Source organism: Candoia aspera, chromosome 2 (assembly GCF_035149785.1).
Source record: "Candoia aspera isolate rCanAsp1 chromosome 2, rCanAsp1.hap2, whole genome shotgun sequence".
NCBI lineage: Eukaryota > Metazoa > Chordata > Lepidosauria > Squamata > Boidae > Candoia > Candoia aspera.
Genome location: NC_086154.1, coordinates 55,656,241 through 55,681,621, shown reverse-complemented (window position 1 = coordinate 55,681,621; position 25,381 = coordinate 55,656,241). Strand labels below are relative to the sequence as shown.

The 25,381-nt window shown below is 39.3% G+C and overlaps 1 protein-coding gene across 3 annotated transcripts; it reads right to left on the bottom strand.

Annotated features, from left to right (window-relative positions):
• Positions 1 to 4,385: 4,385 nt before the first annotated feature.
• Positions 4,386 to 24,542, bottom strand: ATRIP (ATR interacting protein). 3 transcript variants are annotated; one of them, XM_063291867.1, is made up of 15 exons: positions 24,380 to 24,542; positions 23,271 to 23,362; positions 22,544 to 22,981; positions 21,497 to 21,579; positions 18,296 to 18,466; positions 16,672 to 16,784; positions 16,102 to 16,259; positions 15,017 to 15,088; positions 13,381 to 13,510; positions 11,890 to 12,597; positions 11,208 to 11,356; positions 10,026 to 10,117; positions 9,398 to 9,481; positions 8,858 to 9,110; positions 4,386 to 4,642 (listed from the first exon to the last, which is right to left on the bottom strand). In XM_063291867.1, the coding sequence occupies exons 3-15, from the start codon at positions 22,962 to 22,964 to the stop codon at positions 4,575 to 4,577; spliced, it is 2,502 nt and encodes an 833-aa protein (XP_063147937.1). In that variant the 5' UTR covers positions 22,965 to 22,981; positions 23,271 to 23,362; positions 24,380 to 24,542; the 3' UTR covers positions 4,386 to 4,574. The 3 variants fall into 3 exon arrangements, with proteins under 3 accessions (XP_063147937.1, XP_063147939.1, XP_063147938.1); XM_063291869.1 differs by having other exon boundaries at positions 22,544 to 22,865; XM_063291868.1 differs by lacking the exon at positions 23,271 to 23,362 and having other exon boundaries at positions 24,380 to 24,536.
• Positions 24,543 to 25,381: the final 839 nt, after the last annotated feature.

Sequence of the window (25,381 nt, the reverse complement as noted above, 5' to 3'; positions counted from 1 at the left end):
GGTCGTGGGCAAAAAGGACTGCTTAGGAAATAGATGTCAGTGCTATATACATTTGCCGGGTGTTGATGTATTTGAAAAGACAAACATACTTTATTAAAACTATACTAACAGTATGTTAAAATCTTATGCTTAACATACAGTATTGTTCTTACATTCCCTCATAACAATGAAGTTTACAAAGGTGCCCTGGGCTGACTCCTCAACTCAGGGTCCCAGATCAGGGAAGGTGGACCTCAACTCAGTCTCAAAGAAGTGCTTATATATCCAGCAGCAACCTATAATAAGCATTCCAAAATTCATTCTCCCATCAGTGTATGTCCACTGAACAAGTACTGATAAGAGCAAATCTGAGTTGCAACCCACTCCTTGTGACGTTTGTGATCAAGTTAAAAATAATAATGGATATGATTAATTTTGAACACTATTCCTCTTTTTGATGAACAGAAGATGATGCGGGAAAGCTTCCTTTCCCACCAGCCAGAATGCTAGAAGAAAGAGAAGACACAGAAGCCCACCTTTATTTTAAAGATGCAAGTTACAAAAAGGATTAATAAAGAATGAAAAAGGGGAGATAAAAATTACCTTTAGCCGGATAGAATAAAGCTAGAGCACATATGCAATAAAATCCAAACACGGCCAGAAGCTTAACTTAAGGCTGGAAGGAATGGTGTGCCATCAAAGCTGGCCCAAGCATAGTCAAGTTATGCTCAGAATAGGAGCCTTTCCCAGAAGAATGTACGGGCATTGAGGACGTAGCCAGCAAACCTTTGCCAACAGGCACAAGGGATAAAGCAATAAAACGTTTAACAAATCCCTAAATCCAAACCTAAATAGCCCAAAAGGTACTGAGATTTGAACAGAAGCCTAACCACAAGGTTCAAATATACTTCCATACTGACAAAATAGATAGTTCTGAACAAAAAGGCACTAAGACACTTTGCAAAAATGGAAGGCTTCAAGCTAGAATATCCATGCTAGGGCCCAGGCCTTTACTGCAGCCTTTAATCAGGGAACCTTCAAGTACACTTGGCTATGACTAACCAATGGTAATGGATGGTGGAAATTGCAATCTGACATACTGAGGGCCAGATTCTACTGTTCCCTGATCTAAATTTTACAAGTTTATCTTGCGCCTCTTAAGATACTGAATATAAGTGCTAACAAAAGTTATGAAACTAGTATTTAATTTTCTATTAAAAGAGGCTGAGAAATTTTGAGGCCGTACAATGTGGCTGAATGGTGTTGGGAAAGCATATAATGGATTGGCACATCATGATATCCATGCTTGCTTGCTTTAAACATGGCCTATCAAATCAGTTAGAAATAAACCAGCCTCTAAAGGCATAATGAGGCCCTTCTCCCTTGATTACTTTTTAAAAGTATTTTGTCCTTGCATGTCCAGGTGCAGGGGTGAAACTGAGGTTCGTGATGATCTTTGGGGTCTTGAAGTACAAAATCTGAGGTCTGAGGAATTAGCATTTGTTCTTATTTATGGAATTCTTGGCACCAAGTAGTTTTTTAATACTTTTTCCAGACATGAAAACAGAGATAGAGACTCACATCATGTGATCTGCAGCTGGATTTAACATGATTTGTGGTTTGCTGTGGTTGGATTCCTCTTTTCCAGCATAGCTGTTTTCGAGAAGTTACCTGAAGAGCAACCTTCAGTTTGATGAGAGGGTCTAAAATTACTATCTTTTTCCAGACATAACATTACATCAGCCTTAGTGTATCACAGTGTGGCCATGGGTTCTTTGGCAGCTGGATGTGCTTTTAACATTGAGGACAACTGCGACACAATGACAGAGATGGTGGAGGCTTTTACCATTCTTTTACTATGTACAACTACTTACAGCAATTAGGAACTTCCATTTACAAATGTGTCACTTTCTTCCAGCCTCTTTCTCAGGCCTATTCACTAACAAACCCCTGCTGCATTGCTAAGCTACCAGCTCCCCCCCCCCCCTGCCATCTCTTCTCCCCCCCCCCCGAGAGGGAGGGAGGGGCAAGGAATTGGCTGGTCTGCTGTGGAGTGTGCTCAGCATGCCTTGCCTTCTTGGATCTCGTCAGCTGGCCCTCTGCATAGACATTGCGCAATGCATCTGCCTCTGGGTCTTCTCCCCAGCCCTTCCTGGTCTGGGGCTTCTCCAAAGGCTCCAGGCGTCTGTCTGCTGCAAGCCATCACCCTCCTTCCCATCTGCCTTGGCTTTTGGGTGTAGTTCATCCTTCTATTGGGGGTTTTGCTTCTGCCAGGGGAAGACTCCCATCATCTTCTTCACCCTCTTCTCCCTCCGGCAGCCAGGAAACTGCAACCATACAAATGAACGCTCCCGCACACTATCATGTTTCTCTCCAGCCAAAACTTCTAACACAGTCTCTTCCAAGGCTTGACCAATGGAAATGCTGTCTACATCCGCCCCACAAGAGTCCTGGCTATTAGCCAGGTCAGCTCATCAGCCCTCATGACAGTGTATCTGCACTCCAAGGCCATATCTGAGCTTCTTCTCCCATTCTTCTACTTCTGACTCACACCAGCATCTAAGCCAGGCCACTAAAACTCATGTGCAACATAGTGATACTGAACTGTGAACAAATCATTCTAACTAAAGTCTCTTCTTTTCCCACACTGAATCTATGGCTCTGCCTATTGCACTAGTTTATGTAACAGAGATGCTGACATTATATTCACGCTGGTGCAATTGTAATACCAGTGAGTTGCTGATCAGTGATTTCCTGGATTCTGCCACTAAGTAATTAAAATCAATCCTTAATTATTTTAATTACGTTAAATCCTATCCTCCAGTTTCCCTGAGAACCGCACAGCATCAGAAAGATTAAACTTTTGATGATCTTTAAAATACATACATACATATAGATATACAGTATATAGATATATATTCAAATGGCTCTACTGTGGAACGTCTTCTTGAATTGCTATTCTTACATTTGTCTAGGATGGTGTGGAGTAGGGAGATACATTTCCTTTGGAGCCCTTTAAAACGTATCGAGTACTGCAAGGAAAAGATGGTTCAATTGAACTTTTTTCCCTACCCCTCCAGGAATGAAAATGGTTGGAAGTCTTTAAAAAGGCAGGGGAAGGCTGGTGGAGTGCAGAGCGGGAATCATGAATAGATCAGTCAATACCTCAAGATCTAGCAGAAAGGAAAGGCTCTAGTAAGCAAGCACAAACATTACAACAGCTTGGCTGTGAATGACTGGAGTTGTAATAGAACCACCAGACTTGAAACAGCCAACCTGCATGGTAAAAAGTCCTGGGGACCTCATGGATGCATCTGTGTAGTTTTCTTGGCAACATTACAGAAGTGGTCTGCCGTTGCCTCTTCCTATGATTTGTTAAAAACTTCCCTGTCTAATCTTTAGCCCTAAGATTGCCTCATGGTTTCCCACCCTATCCAGTCTAATTTAGCTTTTCAATTATCAGCCAAGAATTGCTAAGTGGTACTGTCTAACTATGTATGTAATCTACACCATACTACAGTAATGCAGACTAAGAGATTCTGAAAATTAATATTACGGGGTAAATTTCCTCACATTGAGGCTAAATAAACAACAGAGGGAAGACTAATAAAAGAAGCTGGTTATTGGTTTTAGGCAAAAAATAAACTTTTGATTATTAAATTGTGCATTTCTTTCTTAAGCAAATGCTGAAATTATGGAATTGTACTACTGTGATACATAAGCCATTCTTCCAGAGTAAAGCTTCCACACCATGTTTTGACTTCATTCCACTTCTATGGAACCATTTCATTTCTATAGTACAGAACCCTAATCCTTACATGGTATTCGATATGTAGAATTCCAAATCCCACTTGAATTAAGGATTAAAAATCTCCTGCTGAGAATAGAAATGAACTGCAATCCCCCAAACAGAAACAGAAGATATAGGATGTTAATTGTAACTACCAGCCCAGCAAAAAATAGTTAGCATTTATCATTTCTCTCACAGTGAACAACGAATTACAAACACTTATCACTTTGGTCTTCTAGCCTTTCATCAGTAGTGTTTATGGAGATCTATTCAGAAATAAGCACAAGCGATTTCAGTTTTAGCCACTGTGTATGCAGTATAGAATTTAAGATATGAAATTGTGTTTTCAAAAACATGAGCATTTTTCTGTAACTGGACCAGTGAAATACACTTTAAAATGTCCTTGTTGATTAAAAAAGACACAATCTCTATTAATTCATAAAGCCTTATAAACTTTTAAAGAAATCAGATTCATCAAGTTCCTACTTGGAGATTTAATGAGAATCATATTCCTGATACTTACCTACCTCTAACCCTAACTGTAAACAAGCCTTCAGACACACAAATTAAAGTTTGTACATACCATTTTTAATATCATATTCTTCAGGAATTAATGTTTTATTACCCTACATTGGGAAGAAAATTTTTCAATACAAAAGTAATATATTGCTTGTGTTGTGATGGTTTCTGATAATTGATATTTGAACATGTTATGCGTTGAATTGTAAATTTTAAAAAGTGCATTGAATTACATTTCAAAAGTAGCCTTTTCTGGAAAGTAAATGGATATATTATTGAAAGAAGTTTATACACAGTCCATTTCCTGGTCACTGACTTCTGGCTCCAAAGGATACAGTTCATCCAGTGCAAGTTCTGAAAGAATGTACACAGATTGTATTAGTATTTTTTAAAAATACTGTATTTATTCAACACTGTATATTAAAGTACTATAGAGTGAAATTCCTGTTCATCATGCATAATTGAAAGCTTAGTTATACCCAATAATCAGGTTAGGCAACTTGGGGACCTCAAGATGTTGGGCCTACAACTCCCTCCATTCTTTGCAATTGGCATGCTGGCTAGGATTGATGGGAACTGAACAGGCTGCATGCTCCCTCCTGATTATATACCCTTGTGAAAAAGAATGAGGAAAAAATGTGTATCTTTGCAAACTGAAAATACTAATGTACTGAAAACACGTTTTATCATTTCAAGTTGCAGAGACAATGCTGTACCTATCATTCATAGGACTGCAGATACTTAATGAAAAATAAAAATGTTATTTCCCAAGACTTATTCAGTCTGTAACACTTTTATTTGCAAGGTGAAGATAGATATGAGAAACATCTCCAGAATTTTCCTTATTGAATTAGCCACTGTTCAGATGATAGGAAGATTTATAGCTCAGCAGTAGAGCGTATTGCCCTGGCATCTCCATAGCTATGGAAGATTCCTGTCTAAACCACAAGAGACACGTGGTCAACCTCTGGACAACACTGCATTAGGTCAAAAGGGGCAATGTTTCACAAATCAGGGACTGCGTTCAACATTTTTGAGAACTGAGGTTTGCAGTGTCCGTCACAATGCAGAAGGAGGGGTGGAGTGGAGTTTCTACTCTGGAAGTTAATGAACCTGATGAATCCGAATAATGGATGGGAATTTAATTGTTACATGTATGAAATACCCTTTTGCCACTGCAGACAAGGAAGAATTCATGGAGCTAATAAAAAGGAGACACATAGGATGTCTTGAGTAGGCAGAAAAGGGGTTTAAAAGAGAAATATATAAGTTTCTTGTCTGAGAAGTAAATACTTGAGTTTTCTCTTTAAAGTTATCAAAAGTAGTTTTCCTAAGACAGAAAAAGGAGTTAAACCCCCTGAAGCTATAAAATAGCTGATCTAATCTTGGAAGGAAAAGATTGGAGGGAAAGAAAGTCTAAATATCTCAAGAATAAGGGTTAATTTTACAATAATTATTTATTTATTCATTCATTTATGTCTCAAATTTGTACTATCGCCCATCTCCCCCCAAGGAGGGACTCTGAGCGGTTTACAATAAGTTAATTAAAACCTTAAAACAATAATGGTAAAAAAACATGAAATATAACACAATACAATACAATATTTAAAAAATAAAATAGAAATCCAGATGGCTATAAAAGATCATAAATATGAGGGGAGCACTCTAAGGTGCCAGCCATCCCCAAGAATAACCCCCCCACTCCCCATCCCAAGCACGGCGGCAAAGCCAAGTCTTCAGGGACTTCCTGAAGGTCAAAGGGATGGAGCTTGCCTGACCTCCGGTGGCAGGATGTTCCAGAGAGCAGGTGCCACTGCAGAGAAGGCCTGCCTCCTGGACCCGGCCAGACAGAATTCTCTTACTGACTGGGTCCGTAACATGCCCTCTCTGCATGAACGGGTGGGATGGGTGGATGTAATGGGGATGAGATGGGTCCCTCAGATAACGTGGCCCCATGCCATGTAGGGCTTTAAAGGTGATAACCAACACCTTGAATTGGCCCCGGAAGCAAACTGGCACCCAGTGCAGCTCGCGTAGTAGGGGTGTTATATGCACCCTTCTAGGGGCGCCAAAAATAACCCGCGCAGCTGCATTTTGGACCAGCTGAAGCTTCTGGATACTCTTCAAGGGTAGCCCCATGTAGAGTGCATTGCAATAGTCTATATGGGAGATGACCAGGGCATGAGTGACTGTTCAAAGGGCCTCCCAATCCAGGAAGGGGCGTAACTGGTGCACAATATGAAGTTGGGCAAAGGCCCTCCTGGCCATGACTGCCACCTGCTCTTCAAGCAGGAGTTGTGAGTCCAGAAGGACCCCCAAGTTACGCACCAGGTCTGTCTGGGACAGTGTAACCCCATCCAGAACTAAAGATGACAATTTCCCAGATACAGAGGAGCCATTCACCCACAGCCACTCCATCTTACCAGGGTTCAGCCGAAGCCTGTTGTTCCCCATCCAGACCCCTACAGCCCCCAGGCACTGAGAAAGGGCAGTCACAGCATCACTTACCTCAGGACAGAGATGTATAATTGGGTATCATCAGCATACTGATGATACCTCATCCCATGGTGATGGATGATCTCACCCAGACCATAAAATTATAATAATATTATAATAATATTGCAGAGAACTAAGTGGGGGTGAAACTGTTCCATTAAAAAAAGAAAATTTCTAATCCACAGGGATAATTAAGGAAGACCTTGTAATCCTATTCCCTCTTTTTGAAAGACTGAAGTTATTACTATCATCTTATTTGTCTGGACCTCTATTATGTTTAATAACATCTGCTTGTTTTGAAAACCCTTACAGCAGTGTTTCTCAACCCTGGCAACTTGAAGACTTGCAGGCTTCAACATCTGGAATTCTCCAGCCAGCCATGCTGGCTGGGGAATTCCAGGAGTTGAAGTCCGCAGTTTTCAAGTTACCAAGGTTGAGAAACACTGCCTTACAGGATTCTGATTAATATGCTCACATCTATTTCCCTTCCTACCAGTGAAACTAAGGAACTGTTCAGCAGGTGAAGTTCCAGGCAGACAGAGGTGGGTCTCAGCAGTGATGCTTAGCAGTGGGAACTCTATTGAGGGAAGAGCTTGATTCAAAAGATGAAAAAAAAAATCCAAAGCCTGGATTGCAATAGGAAGTTTGGGAGAGTTGTTTTTAACTGTAGCAAGCTTGCTTTAAGGTTCGGGCTACGGCATTTGTGCATTTTTCACTTCAAAATGGGAGAAAAGTATGTCACCAAGTTTCAGCAATTGGGACTTGAGGGCTACAGAAAAGGTCTACAACTAGAGTTTGAGGGTTCCACCCATGATCTGGATAATTCAATCATTTCATTTGGAAGAAGACAATATTCTGTGCCTACACACAGGGAATCCATGCAACCCAACAATACTCTGTAAGGGGTACTTCTACCAGCCAGAAGTAAAGAGTATTTCCTTCCAAACAGATACAACTCTGTACTAAATACAAAAAAATAACATTAACAAGTAGCATTGACACAACTTTAGGAAATTCTCTAAAATATTCCCAATATTTGGGGGCCAGTGCACCCTTTTGGAATTTAGAGAGGATGCTGTGAGTGCACTCACAAAATGGCTGCCATGGTCACAGAACACCAACTGACCCAGAGGTGAAATAGCAAAATGCTCCTTACAGAACAAAGCATTCTTGAAAATGAAGATGGTGTTGGAAAATAGCACTTTGCAGCATGCAAACTTCCCATCTATTTTTAAAAAATTCAAAGATGGCAGAGTGCCAGGTGAGTGCTAGACAATACGGTCACTTTATGGCTCAATTGAGAGCCAGTTTGGTGTAGTGGTTTAAGGCATCAGGCTAGAAACAAGGAGACTGTGAGTTCTAATCCTGCCTTGGGCAAAAAGCCAGCTGGGTGACCTTCGGCCAGTCACTTTCTCTCAGCCCCAGGAAGGAGGCAATGGCAAACCACTTCTGAAAAACCATGCCAAGAAAACTGCAGGGATTTGTCCAGGCAGTCGCCGAGAATCGGACACAATTGACATGACTGAACGGCAGGGGAAAAAAAAGCCTCAATTACAATGGTGCTAGGACTTTTTTAAAGCTATGAGCATACCAGTAAACAAAATATGATCTTTAGTAATTTAAGAAGAATCCTTTGTGATTCTTGATCCTCACACTGGTTCATGATGTTTCATTCAATGTATTTTAAGTACTAGTCTTGGGAAAGAATATGGCCCTGAAAATTGCTTCTGACTTTGCTAATTCGTTGTTGACAGCATTTGATTAGTTAAAACAACTCTACATGTCTGATTATATGAAATTTGTGATTCAATTAAAATTGGATGTAAACATAATGTACATTCATGACATGACAAAGAGTGCAGCTGCAAATTGTAGTAGCAATGACAATGGGCCCAACCGTGTATGTTTTGTTTGCAAAGTTCTGCATCCGTTGCATTTCTATGCTATATTACAAAAGACAGAGAAAATGAAAGCATACTGTTGTTAGACATGCATTTCTGAGTAATGATGCACTGGACCAGGTCACAGGTCACTTTAACGTTAGGAGTCACAAGTTTAATGCTGGAGTCTCACCTTCACAAGCTTTTAAATGCTGTCCTTTTCTGAGGACTGCTGTAACACCAGGCAAGACACCATCATATTGATGGAGCACTTCCAGGCAATGTTCATGAAAACGTTTATCTTTCTGAGAGAGACCATGCAAAAGCAAAACAGCATCCCGCAAAAACTGCACAATTTGCTTTTCATGTACATCGAACACGATTCCTTCCTTTTTTCTGATCATAAGCCATTGCCTATGTAACATTATTATCAGGGCTTTCACTACCTGCAAGAAAACAGAACACAATTCTCATACAGATTGGGGTATATATTGTTACATTTGTAATTGCTGCTGTCTTTCTGGAAATTGTACTATTGTAATCCAGACATATGAGATTCTTATCAGAGGACCAATCTTTGGAGATCACAAGGTATACTTGAACAATATTCCCTGACTTGTAAGATTGTACTGATAACACATCAGGGACATGTTGATTTTTCAGGTGAAAAAAGCATTTGATATTATTTTAGAGTATATAACTAAGATCATAAATGTATCTTTTAATGGCTTACCTCAGAACTGCACTGACAGTCCGTTCCCACAAGCAAAACAGATGGTCTACAACACTGCACACACTTGGTCAGAAAGCGAACAGTCTAAGAAACATTAACACAAAATATTTTTAAAATGTTTTAAAAGACAGACAATGTAGTATCAAAGTAAAGGAAAGCCCCCACCCCAAAACCCACTAAACAAATGGGAAGGGGAGGGGAGGGAAGGGAAGGTGTTTCTTTCAAGTAAATATCCAGAGCATCAGGCTTTTAAGTTCAGTTTAATCCCTCATACTAGCATAACTAATATATTTTAATTACATTCCTCTGATATGCCAATTATGCCAAGTTCAGAAAGAAAAGCCAGGGCTGTATCATACCTAGCCCTTTAAAAATCTCTCTCTCTCTCACACACACACACACACACACACACAAACACGCACACACACAGCTGAAGCCATAGTTAAAATGGTTTTGGTGGCTTAGAAACTGATACAAATGTGTGACTTTCAGTGGGAAGGCAGGATTAAGATAAACTTGTATTTTTATTATGTGGATTATCAAAATGCTGAAATCCTGCATTTAATCTCTCCTATTCAAAGACCTGTCATGTTTTTACCTTTACACATGCACAGAGTACACTTTTTACCTCTTGTTCCAACTGCAGCCAAAGCCTCTCAGAGGCTAATTTATCAGGGCGTGATGTGATGTACATATATAATGCCAAGAGAAGGCAGGTTTCTGTGAAAAGAATTAAGTACACCATTATGTTATCAATCATGTGACTGCAATGTCTTAAAAACTACAAAGTCCTTTTGAATACAGTGTGCACCTTACATTCTGTATGCCAAAAATTAAATATTATGTTTAAATCAATTTCAAAACGAATGCTAAGACAGGACAAGCGATAAGGGAAATCTACAGAAGAGGGAAACAGTAAATTAATGAATTCAAGATGGTGCCCTCCAGATGTCTGGAAACAACTCCCATATTCCTTACCACTGGCAGTGCTAGTTAAGGGTTAGGTTGCCTACTCCTACCATAAAGAACATTTGGAATAAACAGTTTCAGGCAAGGTTTCCACAATTGCATTTAGCTGACTGTGCCTGTCTACTCCTCTCCTTCCTCACTCCACTCAAATGAGTCATTTGCTCAAAGATGGAATTATGGCCCAGGAGGAGCTGGGTTGCGCCAATGGTCCCACACCACAGTGAACAGTGTGCACAGGAGTTACAGCTCTCTTGGCTGTCTTGTGGTGAGTACATGGCCACTTCAGCACTTTCAGGTTCCACGTTCTATTTTTCTCCCAGAAGGACTGAAGGCAAGATAATTTGCTTGGTCTCCTAAATCTGTTATGCTTCCTGGCCTAAGAACATAGCGAAGTGTTCCAGGTGATGGAACTAGATGTCACCATGCCAAGAACAGTCTTCAACTGCTGTATGCTTATGCAAAATATTTGTTCAATTTTTACTAGTTTAAGGAAAATAAAACATATACCAGGCAACAAAATATAGACTCTCCTCCTGCAAATTGATTTTGGCCATTTACCTACATGGTTGGGAGGTGAACAGTAATCCCTTCCAAGCTATTATGTTGCCAGAATCATCTCTAAAATTACTGCGTTACAAAGGATGATGCATGCAACCAGTCACAGAGACCCTAACCAGTGATAAATGTCAAAAGATTTTAAAGTAAACATGAGAACTGCAGAAAACTTCAGGCAAACAACAACAAAACTTTGGAACCACATTTTAAAACACCCAAGTGGCTTACCTTATGAATTCAATGTTCTACTAAAGCAAAAGGATGGCTAAGATGTTCTCTTTCTTACCTGAATGTGAACAAAACTGAGCAGCCAGCTCCTGGTGCTCAGCAAGTAAACTTAACATCCTAACAGTAAGATGGACAGCAAACAAGGGGGTTTCTGAAGATATGCAGCGAAGCAGGACCTGTGACTGGCTATTGAACAAGCACTGAAAGCTTTATAGAAAAACATAAGAAAATAGGATTCAGAGTCTGATTTTTCAAGCAGTTTATCAATACTGAGCATTCAAAATTAACAGTGCAGAGAAGAGAAATGAAGCAGTTCAGATCCAAAGCAGACAAGATGCTTCATAGAGAGATGTGGGTCACACACCATACCTGTTGGCCCTGCCTTAGATCAGCTGTTTTTTCCTGGGCTCACACAAGGTGCTTCAGCACAGATATGCTGTCAGCGTAACTTTGCCCCCAAATATTTCAAAATAATGCTTAGAAGATACAGAACAGACTGAGTGACCTCCAGATGTGTTGGCTTTGATTCCCTGAGTTTTCAGCAATGGATAGCTTGGCAGGCCAATTCGTAGAGTTGAAGCCACACATCTGGAGGATGTCCAAATTGGCTGTTTTAGAACCCAGAACAAAACAATCCACCTGCATGTTCTTAATCAACTGAGCTATATCATGTAAGAATGCCATGAAACAAAGAGTTATTTGAAAATTAAAGTGGGGTTAAATTCAAGCTGTACTTTTACCTTATTAGTAAGTCAACTGTTGACTTTTCAGCTAATTTCGCCAGAACTTTGAGGCACTGATTTGCAATACGGCATCTTTGGCATCCTGCTGTCGTTACACACAAGGTTAAGAGTTGCAGCAGCTTTTTAAACAAAGGATGCTGGGATTTGTCCGAACTAGCAACCTCTAATTCTGGGAGGGTTTCCTGAAGATTAGCTGTATCCTGTTTACTGCAAGCAACAGTCTCATTCTTCTCCAAAACATCTATAGCTCCTGGATTACAATCTGCTTTTGTAACATGGGACAAAAGCATACAACTAACTTCCCAACTATAAAATACCAAATAGTAAAGAATGCCCAGTGACACAAGCGCGTACTCTTCAAGAGTATATAAAGCTTCATCTACGCTTGAAGCTGCACTTGAGGATGTTGTGGAGGAACAAGCAGATGGGTGTCCAGAAGAAATGCTTCCCATCTTCATCACTGACGAGAGGGCTTGGTTATATGCACCAATGTGAAGTTCCAGGAGGGGAAGGAGGTGTACTGCTCCAGGAATTTTATAGCACTGAGGGTGGGGTACTTCTCCCCTGTTTTGTTGTCCTTCTGATGAGCCTTCATCTACAGCAATCAAATTCAGTCCAGTTAAGGCAAGTTTTTGAGCAGTCCTCAATGAAGTCTCACCTTCTTGAGGGCTTGCAACCGTGTTACTGAAGTTTTGGGTAGGTCCTCTAAGTAAACAAGAGGAAAAAAATCAGTATTGTTTGTGATGTCATTCTTATCTTCTGAAACTGTGAACACATATTATGCTCCAGACACATGGGCTCAAGGAGAAACAATCATTACTGCCACTTTTTGCAAAGGAAATTAAGAATATACTGTTACAAGGGGAGTTTATCTTAATTTAATGTTCTTCCTCATACAGAAACTGCTGTAAATTAGTCTCAACATCAGCATCTTGGTTTGTCACTGCCTATGGCAGGGTGAGAGAGAAAGCGTGTCTTTAATTTGTAAAATACATTAGGGATACAAGTATATCCTCCATTAACATTAACTAGAAAGGATTAGGATTTCTTACAAATTCATCTGGACCAGCAGATCTGATAAATATGCTATGCTTAGAATCAATAGGGCAAAGATATAAAAGATATAAAATGTTATGCCAATATATGACCACTGGTGGTACACTTTAATCAGTGGAGAGGCCAAAAATGAATGGATATTTGTCAAAAAGCCCAGACTTATTCAGAATATTAAATTCCCTCAACTCCCGTATCTGACTACTATGCTAGAATAAAGTTCCACTGAGGGGAAAAAGTTTAACCCTTCTCAGTAGAGTAAGAGCAGGCTTAGCTTTCTAGATTCACACGATCAAGTTATCTAAAAACAATGAAAGAAAGTAAACCCCTCTCAATGTGATAAAATTTTGTCCCAAAATGTCAACTCATCTGTTTCAGCAATCTGATTTCTACCTCTGTTTCAGAAAGGTGAACGATTACTAATTGCAAACATACACACTGAAAGAAGAAGACTGCATAGCAGGCCCAGACCAAGCTTCGGTGTTACTGCTAAGAATGTTGCAGATTCCTAATGATGATCCTGGAACAATTGGCTGCTTCATCAGTGCGCTTAGTAAAAGGGAACCTGCAACAACAGATGAATCCAGGGCTGAAGACGTACACTGAAGCAGGATACCTAGTGTGTTCAACAGCTGAACAATAATATGCTTTGCTTGTTTTTAGTTTAGTGCATTATTACTTAGCATTATGCAAGAACCAGGCTGCTACTTCTGCAACAAACCCTGATTAAAATCCTGGCTGAGCATAGTAAGTGAACATTAACTATTATATATTCAGTAGCTTTATTTAAACTCCTTATAGCAAAGTATTCCTCCACCTGCCCACCATGCACCCAAGCTAATATACTTTCTTCTTTTGCATTTACTTAACAAGGAAGAGCAACAAAGATTTAGGGAACAATACTTGGTACATTTTACAGAGATACTTATTATCCTTATGAATAAAGAAACACCATATGCTTTAAAGTTGTGACATTTGGTTTCAGGGTGGGTGGGGAGAAAGAACGAATACGCTTAGCTTGAATTCAGAAGAAAACACAGTGCTTGTGACAAGAAGCAGGTTCAGACACTGTCCACACCTATTTTCTGGGTGTTAGAGTCTGTGCTCTCATTAGCAGTGTGTGGATTGATCATAGACTTGCTCTAGAGAGAACTTCAGTGTCTGGTACTTCATCAGGCAATCTGATGCCTAATATTCTGTGAAGACAAGTCATGTGGAAATGGTTGACTTGTCTTGCATGCCTTTAACACACAGCCCACATTTTGAATATTGATGGTGAGTCCAAAGTTGTCACAAGCTGTAGAGAATTTGTCCATACTGACTAGCATCTCTGGCTCTGAGCCAGTATTCAGGGCACAGTCATCAGCAAAGAAAAAGTCTCTCAGAACATTTCCCTTCACTTTGGTAAAACTTCAAGTCTCCTCAGGTTGAAGAGCTTCCCATCCACTCTGTACTTGAGGCTGATTCCAGCATCACTGTCCTGAACTTTTTTGTGTTTGTTCAACTGCCAAGATGGGATCCCTGCCAGCCGTAGTAAACTGGCCAGGGTGTACTGAAGCAGGCAATGTTTAGGGCACCTTTTCTAGCCCCTTCTTCATAATATGGAGGTGAGCAGTGCATTCCTAGACTCCGTGGCAAGAGTCGGGACAACTAGAGATGGAACTAGGCGCAGTGGATGACCAGGACATCTTCCGTGCCTTGTCCTGCTCTTTGCGTTCCACGATGCTTGCAGAGACCATTGGGCCTTCCAATGGTCTCGTCCATTCAATCCACCAGAGTCTGCCTTCACATGCTGGGATAGGCAGCTCCCTGTCTCACTGAGGGTTTAAGACTCATCGGCCACTCTCACTGGCTTAGCCAGTGAGGTTGTTGCCTGGGGTGTGGCCACTGTCACATGCAAACAGCTACAGGGAGCCAAAGGTGAGACCTGAGTGCCAGATGGGGACCAAAGGTGGGCAAACCACCGGGAAAGGATGCAACATGTTCTCCCACCAGAGGTGCTACCCCTCCCCGACACCCCCTAATCCTAATAAATAAATACATAATCACAAGATCCCTTAGTTGAATTTACCTTGTCTCTGAGGACAGCTGAAACTTGTTTCTTGTTTCATAGGCTCAGTTTCCAGGACAGATACCTTGCTGTCTGGAGAGAAAAATATAATAAACCAAGTAGCAAGTTAAAAATATTTTTTATTTTAGTCTACTCTAGATTGCCCTTCTATCACAGTGCAATCAGTTTTGGGGACTGGCTTAATTGATACAGGTTTGACATGCATTTTGCAACTTCAGAAAATAAGCAAGGCAAGTTTATTTTCTGAGGTAATTTTATTACACAAAGCACTGCAACTACTGCATTTCAGAACCATACACAATTGCTGCAATTAAGAGAATCAAATTGTATGTTCATGTAGGGCAGTAATGGAATCCCAGAAGCTATCATCAGAGGCCCTTTTAGAGAAAGACCAAGCAACTGCTTTGCATCTTCCCTCAATGCCTATGCAGACTATGCTGGACCCTATTCACTGAAGTCCAGCAATATTTATATTTTCCTAAACGAGTTAAGAGTTATATACAGTGAAATCTTGATTTAATGGACCAACTGGAGAAAGGAATGTCTGCTATTCCCAACTGTCCATTAAATTACAGGGTACATCATTCACAGTGATGTTGTTACACAAATTATACCAATTGTATAATGACACCATTACACAATTGACATAAAATGATGTGAATACCACAAGAATGTTGTCCCCTGCATTAAGGCTATCAAGCCCCACACAGCTGGGCAAGATCAAGGAAGTAAGACCTATACAGATTTCAGTAAGGTATTGTTAATGGTAGTCTTGGGCAAATACAGAACCTTGGAATTCCCCTGTAAAAGGAATGTCCCAGTCTCATCAGTTAGTTATGGCGAATTCTCTTTGAATGATTTGAAACATTTATTTTCTGATTTCTTTCTCCTTGGGCTAAATTGCTATTTATGAGATAGGTGTAAACTCACTTGCTCACTATCTCTTGACTGTTTGTCTGCTCTCTCTCCTATTTCTTTCCCAGCCCTCCTACAATCTCTCACAGAGATATGCTAAATTGCGGTTTACTGTTCTACCACTACAAGATGTAAAAAGGTCAAATACAGTTCACCAAAAATCTACCTACCATTATTCTGCTGAGGAACTTGGACGCGGAACTGAGTTCTGGAGCAAGACGGTATTGGTAATATCTCAGATCCGAAAGACTCTTCTGTGGGATAACTTTTTTTTTCAATCTGAGTGCATCTTCCGATTTTCACAGGGCTAGAAGGACTTTTCTTAGGACTAAAACGTAAAAATGAAGTCTGAATGAACTGCACAGAGGCATTTCACTTTAAAACTTCAGTCAAAGGGTTCCCCCCCACAAAAATATTGTACAGTTAAACATTTCTGGTGAATTATACTTCCTAATGAATGAATCTGAATCACAATTTTAAACATTCATTCATGATGGATTAAATAAAAGGTGACTTATTCATGTTAGCTTATCCTCCGAGTATAAGAAGAGCAACCTGTGAATTCAAACACTAGAAACATTGGTCTCTGAGGAGTTTATTCTGTGTGTTCAGTTACAGTGTTTGCTCTATAGCTGGTAAAAGAAGCAGTTCGGCAACTCATCATTTTCAGCTATAAAGGGGTGGTAAGCAACTTCTTCAGCAACCTAACTTCCTGAAACAAATTTAATCTTATTTTATACCTGGTATATGAAGCAGGTGTCACAGGCTTAATCCTTTCACAATTCAAAATCTTTGTTCTCAGCTCATTCATTTCAGCATCTCTGAACTGTAGCTCAGATTGCAGTGACTGTAACTAAAAGAGCAAAGAATTAGACATTTCAAATTCCATTGAGCGCAGAAAAAAAATGCAACCATGAAACAAGCCTGCAACTCTTTTCTCACTTTCACTTATATTTTTGCTCCATTCAGTTACATCAAAATCAATGCTAAGAGTGTATTCATCAAAGCAGTGAAAAGGTATTTGTAATGTTCTACCCTTCTGAGAAAGTGCAACAGCAGCAAATAATGGGCCACGATTCTCAGGCAAACCCTACACAGCATTTTCCAACAGTATAATAAAAGGCTTGTCTCTTAAAAGCATGAGCGTTTTGTTGTGCTTCACACACACAATTCCAAAAAAGAGACATAGCGGCAACAATCATTACAGCAATGTAAGTAAAAATATTGTGTAAATAATTCATTTTCAACATAATAGTACTGAGTGCTTGTACAATCACCTTGTTCTAAACTCCAAGAGGAACAAGGATGCTTGAGAGAAGATGTACCAATAGCTTCACAAGTATACAGAGACATCTGGCTTATCCTTTAGATTTCTATATTTAGAAGGCTTAACTAATTCTTAAATCTCTCCTTATCCATTAGCAATTAACTTTTTAAAAACTATTTTATACGAAACACATATATTATTAAAGGAGAAGGATGTTGTGTAAATATATTACTTAGCTTTTTTAAACACACACACACACACACACAAAGCAGGCTGTATTCCTGTGGTTGCTGGAAGACTCCCAGAGAACCATTGCCTTTATGACATTTCCCTTTAGGAGGCCTGAGACAGAACAAGAGCACTGACATCAGAGAAGGAAGTCTCATTTCTGAAATCCCCCTGCCGAGCCTCTGGATAACATTAACATTGGCAGAGCCAAAAGGAGTGGGATTGTACAAGGGGCATTACAGAACGGGACATGGATCCAAATTCCTTTTGGACATGTGATAAGGCATCCAGATTGGCATGCAGTCTATGCCAGGCGCTAGTGCTTTTACAGAATAATTTCCCTCCATTAGTTTCAATTGAAGAGTTGCTTTTTAAGAAATAAATGGAAAAAGTAAGAACAGCCAGAGTTGAAATAGAACATCAAATAGTACTTCACTTGCACACATCTTTTTTCAATGTGCCCTTGAGTTAGTCTTGACTCCTGGCAACTGCTTGGACAAGTCCCTGCAGTTTTCTTGGCAACATTTTCACAAATGGTTTGCCCTTGCCTCCTTCCTAGTGCTGAGCGAGGGGGACTGGCCCAAAGTCACCAGGTGGGACTACAACTCATGGTCTCCCTGTTTCTGGCCTGGAGCTTTTATCCACTGCGCCAGACTGGTTCTCACTTGTCCTTTTACCAGTGGAAAAAGCAGTTTGCCTGCCACTGCTTGCCAGCAAATAGGCTGGTAAAATTATTCTCCTTGATTTTTTTCTACAAATATTTATGATTATAGATCATTCCAAGAAGAGGAAAAAAAAGTTTTAACAAAGGACTTCTTAGACCTCAGAGGTTTTAATGCAGGTAATATTGGTCATTCATTAAACAGTACCTTTCTGGAGAATTCCTTTTCTTTTTCACTTAAACACTGAGTTTTCTCCCTTTCCAGTACTATGTATGATTTCCGCTGGTCCTCCACAGTAGATTCCATCTGCTGCATCGAATCCCGCAAAATTTTTATTTCTCCATTTTTAATAAGGATTTCATCCTGCATTTCCTTCAACTGCAAATTCACAATAATTTAAACATTAATGTAATTAATCTATTTGCAGATGACATGTTAATTTTTACTCAAAATCCTAATAGAGATATAACTCAATTGCAAGTTGAATTCAGTTTTTTTCTGCAGTAGTAACTTAGAAGTTAACTTTGACAAATAGCTACATTACTCAATTCTGAAAAAGGAATCAGAGAGATAGCTTCAAGAATTTACCAGATTTCATACCAACCCAGATGAATTTGGGTATTTACAAATAGTGATTACCAAAGGTTGAGATCAATTTAAGAAATGCAATTATGACTTCTTTAAGCATAAGATTAAAATAGAAAAACTTACAGCATTAGTTTTAATTATCATTGTTTGGTACAGTAACTGCCTTAAAAAGACTATTCTTCCTAAAATGTTCTTTTATTTCAAACATATCAAAACCCTACTACGTTATTTCATACACAGCAACCAACTTTTTCTTCATTTATAAAACTATAAACTAAAATTACAAAAACCATACAATATAAGCAAAAGTGTGTGAAGGGTTAGAAATACTAAATTTGAAACATTGTTTTGATGCCCTACAATTAAGACAATTTATATAATCAGGAGTTCAATTACTGTTCAACAGATACAGATGAAATCAGCACCCTATTTCCATTCTGGGCCACAAGATTTCTCTCTGACAACTTACTATCTCAAATTGATATTTAAGACAGTAGAAGTTTGGAAAACATAATTTTTGGTTCCTGGTTTCTTTTCCTATTCTTTTCTTAATCATAAGGACAAATTTGGTTAATACAAGGCATGGAAATATAGAGAATTTTATAGAAGGAAAGCCTTGATTATTAAAGGAAATTTTGTGATTGTAGAAAAAAGCATGGTAGAGGATTGGTTATAAATCCCAACTTGGCTTTAAATGAACCTTTCGATCACTGTTTCTAAGTAAATATTATCAATTACAACTATTAAAACATTTGTAGGGTGCTGCACATCTCTTCATTTTTATATAAAACTCTTATATGACACACGGTTCTGTTGAGTCTCAAAAACTTCCAGCGTATAATTTAGAATCTGATAGAACACTAGAATTCTTTGTGGCATAGAATTCATTTCAGCAAGTCAAGAATTAATCACAAAGATAACCTATAGCTAGTACTAGGCTCTATTGAAATTACTGTACTTAATTGGGCTATGCAATGCTTTAGATTCAATTCCAAAAAAGTGCTTCAGAGTGCAAATGTAGCCCTTGTCCGCAGCTCTTTAAAGCAGCTTGTTTCTTGGGATAATGTGACAATTGCAGAGGAATCTCTGAATCTTAAGAAAAAACATGGCTGCTTTAAAGGGTTTCAAGCTCATTCGGTGCACTCTAAAGCACTTTTAAAAAAATATTTACGAAGTGCTACAGCTATACTATACAAGTTATAACCATTTGAGATTGTGTTTACTAGGACTGAGAGCAAATTGGTACTTGTTACGATCTTTGATATAATGCCCAATTAATCCTTCTTTCAATTAAAAGATTTTGAGGAATTTGTGAAAATCACCCAATTGTCTTTCACTATAAATCCTCCTAAGGCAATGGTTCTCAAACTTCATGGCAACACGACTCCCTAAATACGCCACCTCTATATATCACAGGAGCTCTATGTGCTTGCACAGGCAAAATGAGGAGCAAAGCCCAGAACAAGTTCTCAGCGGTGCTCACTTTGCTATTGCAAGGCTGATCAAGTTCTAAAAAACTAGTAACTCCCTTCTCTCTCCCTGAAAGCTCCTGACGCAAAGTCTGGGAAGACATGGCTCTGCCGCCATGCCTGGGGGGGTCCAACAGTGGTGAGGAGTTTTTTCAGTGGCTGCACTGAGCTGATGTAGAATGAATTCTGCTGCTGTGATTTTGTTTTTTAAATTGTTTATGGACAGTTTTTATATGTTTGTTTATTTGTTTTTAACTTGCTTTTATTGGAATTTTTACCTGTTGTGAGCCTCCCAGAGCCTCTTAGATGAGATGGGCGGCCATACAAATCAAATAAATAATAATAATAATCCCCTATGCTAGTTTATTGTCCATATCTCCTAATTCATATAAAATTATCCACCAGAAGCAGCAGATTTAATTCAGGTTGTTACTATATTCATTATTGCAACAGTGAAACCTAAATTAATGTTTGTGGTTTGTAAACTATGGAAAGTTGCTTTCACGGAAAAATCGATAGAACAAAAACAGTTTTGAAAAATCCTGCAACTGGGGATGAAAAGTACAGTCTTCAGATCAAGTTCAATTCCTGGTAATTTCATGGCAATGATACAAACAGAGTTTGTCACTGTCTTCTACTGAGATGTTTTTTCAATTTCTCAGTCTAGCCTACAGCCCTGAAATTCCTTGGAGTTCTACTATCCAAATATTAACCAGGCCCAGCCCCACTTATCTGCCAAGCCTAGAAAGCTGGCAAGTGCTGCCAACTGTTGAGGCATTCATTAAAATCTGGTCTGAACGTCTTCCTTATATTAACCATGTTTTTCCTAATAGATTACTTTCATTTGAATAAATATTACTTTTGAATAGAAGTAACAAATAGGGATTTTTAAACTCTATTTTACATCACAGATATATAGTACAGCTGTACGCAATTATTGTGAAGTGCTTTGGACTTTGCATGAGCACATGACCCCTCTGCTATTCATTAAATCAGCTCCTTTTCTTCAACTGCTTGTACTTTACATATATGTGTTGGAGCGTTTGTGTACACAGACATGCACGTATTATTTTCTAATTGTCCTTTTTCCCTCTTAACTATGTAAACTGTTTGGAGTCATTTGGCAGTTAGGCAGCCTTCCAAATCTAATGAATGCATGAAAGAAATTAACAAAGTTATCTGTGTGTATGTGCATGTAAGTTCCACTGAATTCTATGAAGCGTTCTCCTGAATAGCATGTATATTACGTGGTCAAGAACACAAGAGAAGCTGCATCAAACGTTTGTTTCAGGCAATAACTTCATCCCTGGTACATTCCAAAAAGCATAGCAGAGTTACATCCAAAGCTCGCCTTTTTCATGGCTTCCTCGTATTGTGCTTGGAGCGTTTCAAATTTAAATCTTCCTTTAAGTTTTGTTTCTTCTACGCTACTTCCTGTAAATAGAAATTAATCTGTTAATGCGATTTTAGTAAGGAGCTAGGTCAATTTTTTTAGTCCATTTTTTGGCATTTTTTTACCAATTTTAAGGGTGGGAATAGGAATGGAAGGCTTACAAACTGCTTGCTTCTGAAGCTTAAAAAAACTCCCCCAAATTGCTATTTTAGGATCAATTTCAGATGGTTTTTCAGGAGAGTTAAAATTAGGGATGGGACCAGTTTATTTCTCGAGGACCTCCTACTCCCACCTCACCCTTATAATCCTAATAAAGTGCCAGAAAGACACTGTAATCAGACTGAGAAAAGGTAATTCAGGTTTGATTTGGAGTGGGAATCAGAGCAATTAAGTGTTCCCGCTACCATTCCCAATCTTAAGCTTGAAGAAAAAAATCACAGTGCCAAATTGTTATTTTGCTGTTAAAATTCAGCAATATGGTCTCAAAGTGGTGATGGGAAGTTACATGTTGCAAATAGATTGCCCATTCCTGCCTTAAAAAAAATACCTTCCTTATAAACATTGAGTTTTCATTTCAGTAGGAACTGTAATTTTAAACTGAAGACAAATAGGCAGATACCAAAAGCAGACAAGCATATGTTCTGCCATGTTTATATCTTCTTGCTAGCAAAGTGGAAGACATTTTTAATGGTATGTAATTCCACGTTATCTTGTCATTGGTGCGGGTTTTTTTTACTGATTGTGTTTGCTAATAAAAGATAGATAAGTGACAGGCACAAGCTGTCACTTATGCATATAGTAAAAACACTGTTCTTTCATATAGCATTATTTTTTACTATGTTATCCAACATGGAGAGGTAGGGGGAAAAGAAAAATAGAAATGAACTAAAGTAATTTACCAGAAGATAAAACTGGATTTGTTGCAATATCTTTCCATAAACCTATATGTCTGCTTCATATCAATCCACTGCCCCTTAATGATCACTGTATTCATCGTGTACATACCAAACTGGTCTAATGGTTTTGTCTCAGTTGTCAGAGTAATATTCCATTGGTCAGATGTTTTGAGCTGATTGGTGCTATTCGGCAAGACAAAAAGCTTAGTATTTTGCTCCGTTTTCAACCAATTTATTTCTGAAGAAACATTTGGTGTCAATGCCTGGGAAGCAATAATGTCTATCTCCTTCAAGTCATCTGCTGTAAAATCATCATTATCCCCAAATGGATCTTCCATTTCTTTACACTTGGGTGAAACAACACTTTTGTATCGCTTGTTGGGTGGGAAGCCATCACCAACATTTCCAGTATTATTATGGCTTATAGATCTCTGGAGAGATGAAGATGAAGAGATAATTTTTGTCTGATCAACATCATATAGTATGGAGCTGTTTCTCTTCTTATTCCCAAAGATGTTATTCACTGACATTTTCTATTAACATGGGCCTGGCAAATAGACAGAATGATATAAAATAGTTTAGAGCTCAAGCAAATGAAGGGGCATAAGAGTTCAGCAGAGTAACATAAACAAACTATATTAGGGTCTCACCCACCTATTTCCTAGGGTCAGATTACTTAAAACCCAAGTGCATGCATATTTACCATGTGCACACAAGTAGAACTTTAGGAAGTTTACTGGTAGGCCCAATGATTTTCCAACCCATAAAAGCAATTAAAGAAAAATTCAAGAATTTAAACAGAATTATATTCAGGTCACAATCCTTTACATGTTTACCTGGGAATAAGTCCAACTGAACTCAAGAGAGCTTATTTCTGAGTAGATATGCACAGGATTGCACTTTAAGCCATCTGCATTCCAGATAAAAGCTGTAAAACAAAAGCGATACACAAACTTCTTAGAGCAGTAGTTCCCAAAATAAGGGACTTGGGTTTAATACTGCAAATTACAACAGTGTAGTGCAGCTTTTCTCAACTGGAGAACCCTAGCATTCCATGAGAAATCACTAGGGGTTCTGCGAGCAATCGTGTTTTGGGAAAAAAACAAACATCGCTTTTGAACTCTGTGCACTGTAGACATAATAATTTTTATGCATGGGTTCCCTGAGATTTGAACATTATTTTAAGGGTTCCTTCAGAGTAAAAAAGTTGAGAAAGTCTGGTCTAGTGTGCAGGCAAGACACAAAAAAGATGCTTAGGCACTCCATAATTCGATCCTAGAAACTTTTATTGAAAAATAACTCCACCAAGTTCAACAATATTCACTGCAGAGTGAGAATACTCTTAAAAGATGAGTTATTGCAACATTACTTTCATATGTAACAAGCTATTTAATCAGATGCCAATTCTAGGCTTTCTGTTGCCCAAGTAATATGTCGGTTTTAGCTTTCCAGTTACCAAATCTCACAATCCTAGGTTTATATTAAAATATACCTTATTGTCATGTTTTTTTCCTCTATCTTAGGTTTCCACTTATATGAATAGTTCTTTCGCTCTTTGAAGCTTTTTCGTATGTCAATCAATCAAACCTTTATTGGCATACTTTTTCTTACGTAAGAGCACACCCTAAACTACAAAAAATATGTCTGCAAAATATATTTCTATTTATAGCTAACTGATCATTAACTTAAGCCTGACTTAGTAAGTTACCGAGTTTTCTGGGCTCCTATGCCGCACTGAATCATAAACTAGCCACAGCGGCTGGATTCGCACATCCACTGATTGGTTGTTTTATGGTTCACTGCGCCTGTGAATACAAACATCCCATTCTATCATTTTTCACTCCACAACTCGGGTATCTAATTTGCATACTCTGTTTTTCTTATCACAGAAAAACGAGATAAAGTGGAAGAGATGATGGAACTGGTTTGGAGAGAAAACAGTTACCTCCTCCACCGTGGAAAGAATTTAAAAACAGGCGGAACGCGGAAATCCCACCTCGTGCACCAGAAAAGGCGCACCGAGGGTCACGTTCTCTGTACCAGCGCGGCGACGGCTTCCGCTTCCCCTGCAGCGCCGCATCCTACCCGCCCTTGTCCTTCCGTCTCCTTCCCCCTCCTCCTCCTCCGCACCGCCGCAATAACGAGACCGACCGGCTAAGAAAGCGAGGCAGCCAAGCTCCAGCGAGCGGCACTGCAAGAGGAGGAAAACAGACCGTCCTGCCGAACGGCTCGCGTAAGAGCGGCCACGCCCCCAACCCCCACTGACCAATCGCTAGCTGGCTTCCCACCAATGACAGCAACGTTCGGCCCGTTCTACCAATGCTGTTAAGATCCGATCGGCTTTCCGGAAAAGTGACGTAAAGCGCCGCGCGAAAGAAACGCGGCAGCGTGTAAGACGCCGAAGGAGTGGCTTAAGCCGGTTTTCTGTGGTGGATTTATTTCCAAATAGCCACCCTTCATTATTATTCATGTTTTGTTTACTTTTTGGGTAGAACGGTCAAAATGACAAATGCTCCTATGGGTGGATGTCGAAATCCAGGGCTTTAGGTTGCAGCCATTAAATTCCCGCCCCCCATACTAAAATGAAAAGGAGCAGCCACAAAGTCAAAGGTTCTCCGGATCTGAAAGGGAAACATTAAGGTGGAAATACAATTTGATTACTATTTACTTTTTGTGTTTACACAGTAGCTTCCAATCTAAATCAATACTGTAATAAAATCACAGTACAGCAGTGCAAAAAATGTACAATTAATGAGAATAATAAATAATAAACTAGCAGAAGTCAGAAATCCACAGGGGTTTTTTTGCCATCTTAAAGGCTGTTGAAAAAGCCTGGAGCCCACCCTATCAGATCTTGTGGGACAAACAGAAACGGCTGGAGACAGGCAATCCTGCAGATAACCTGGCTCTATGCTGCAAATGGCTTTTTAGGTGATGATCTTCACCT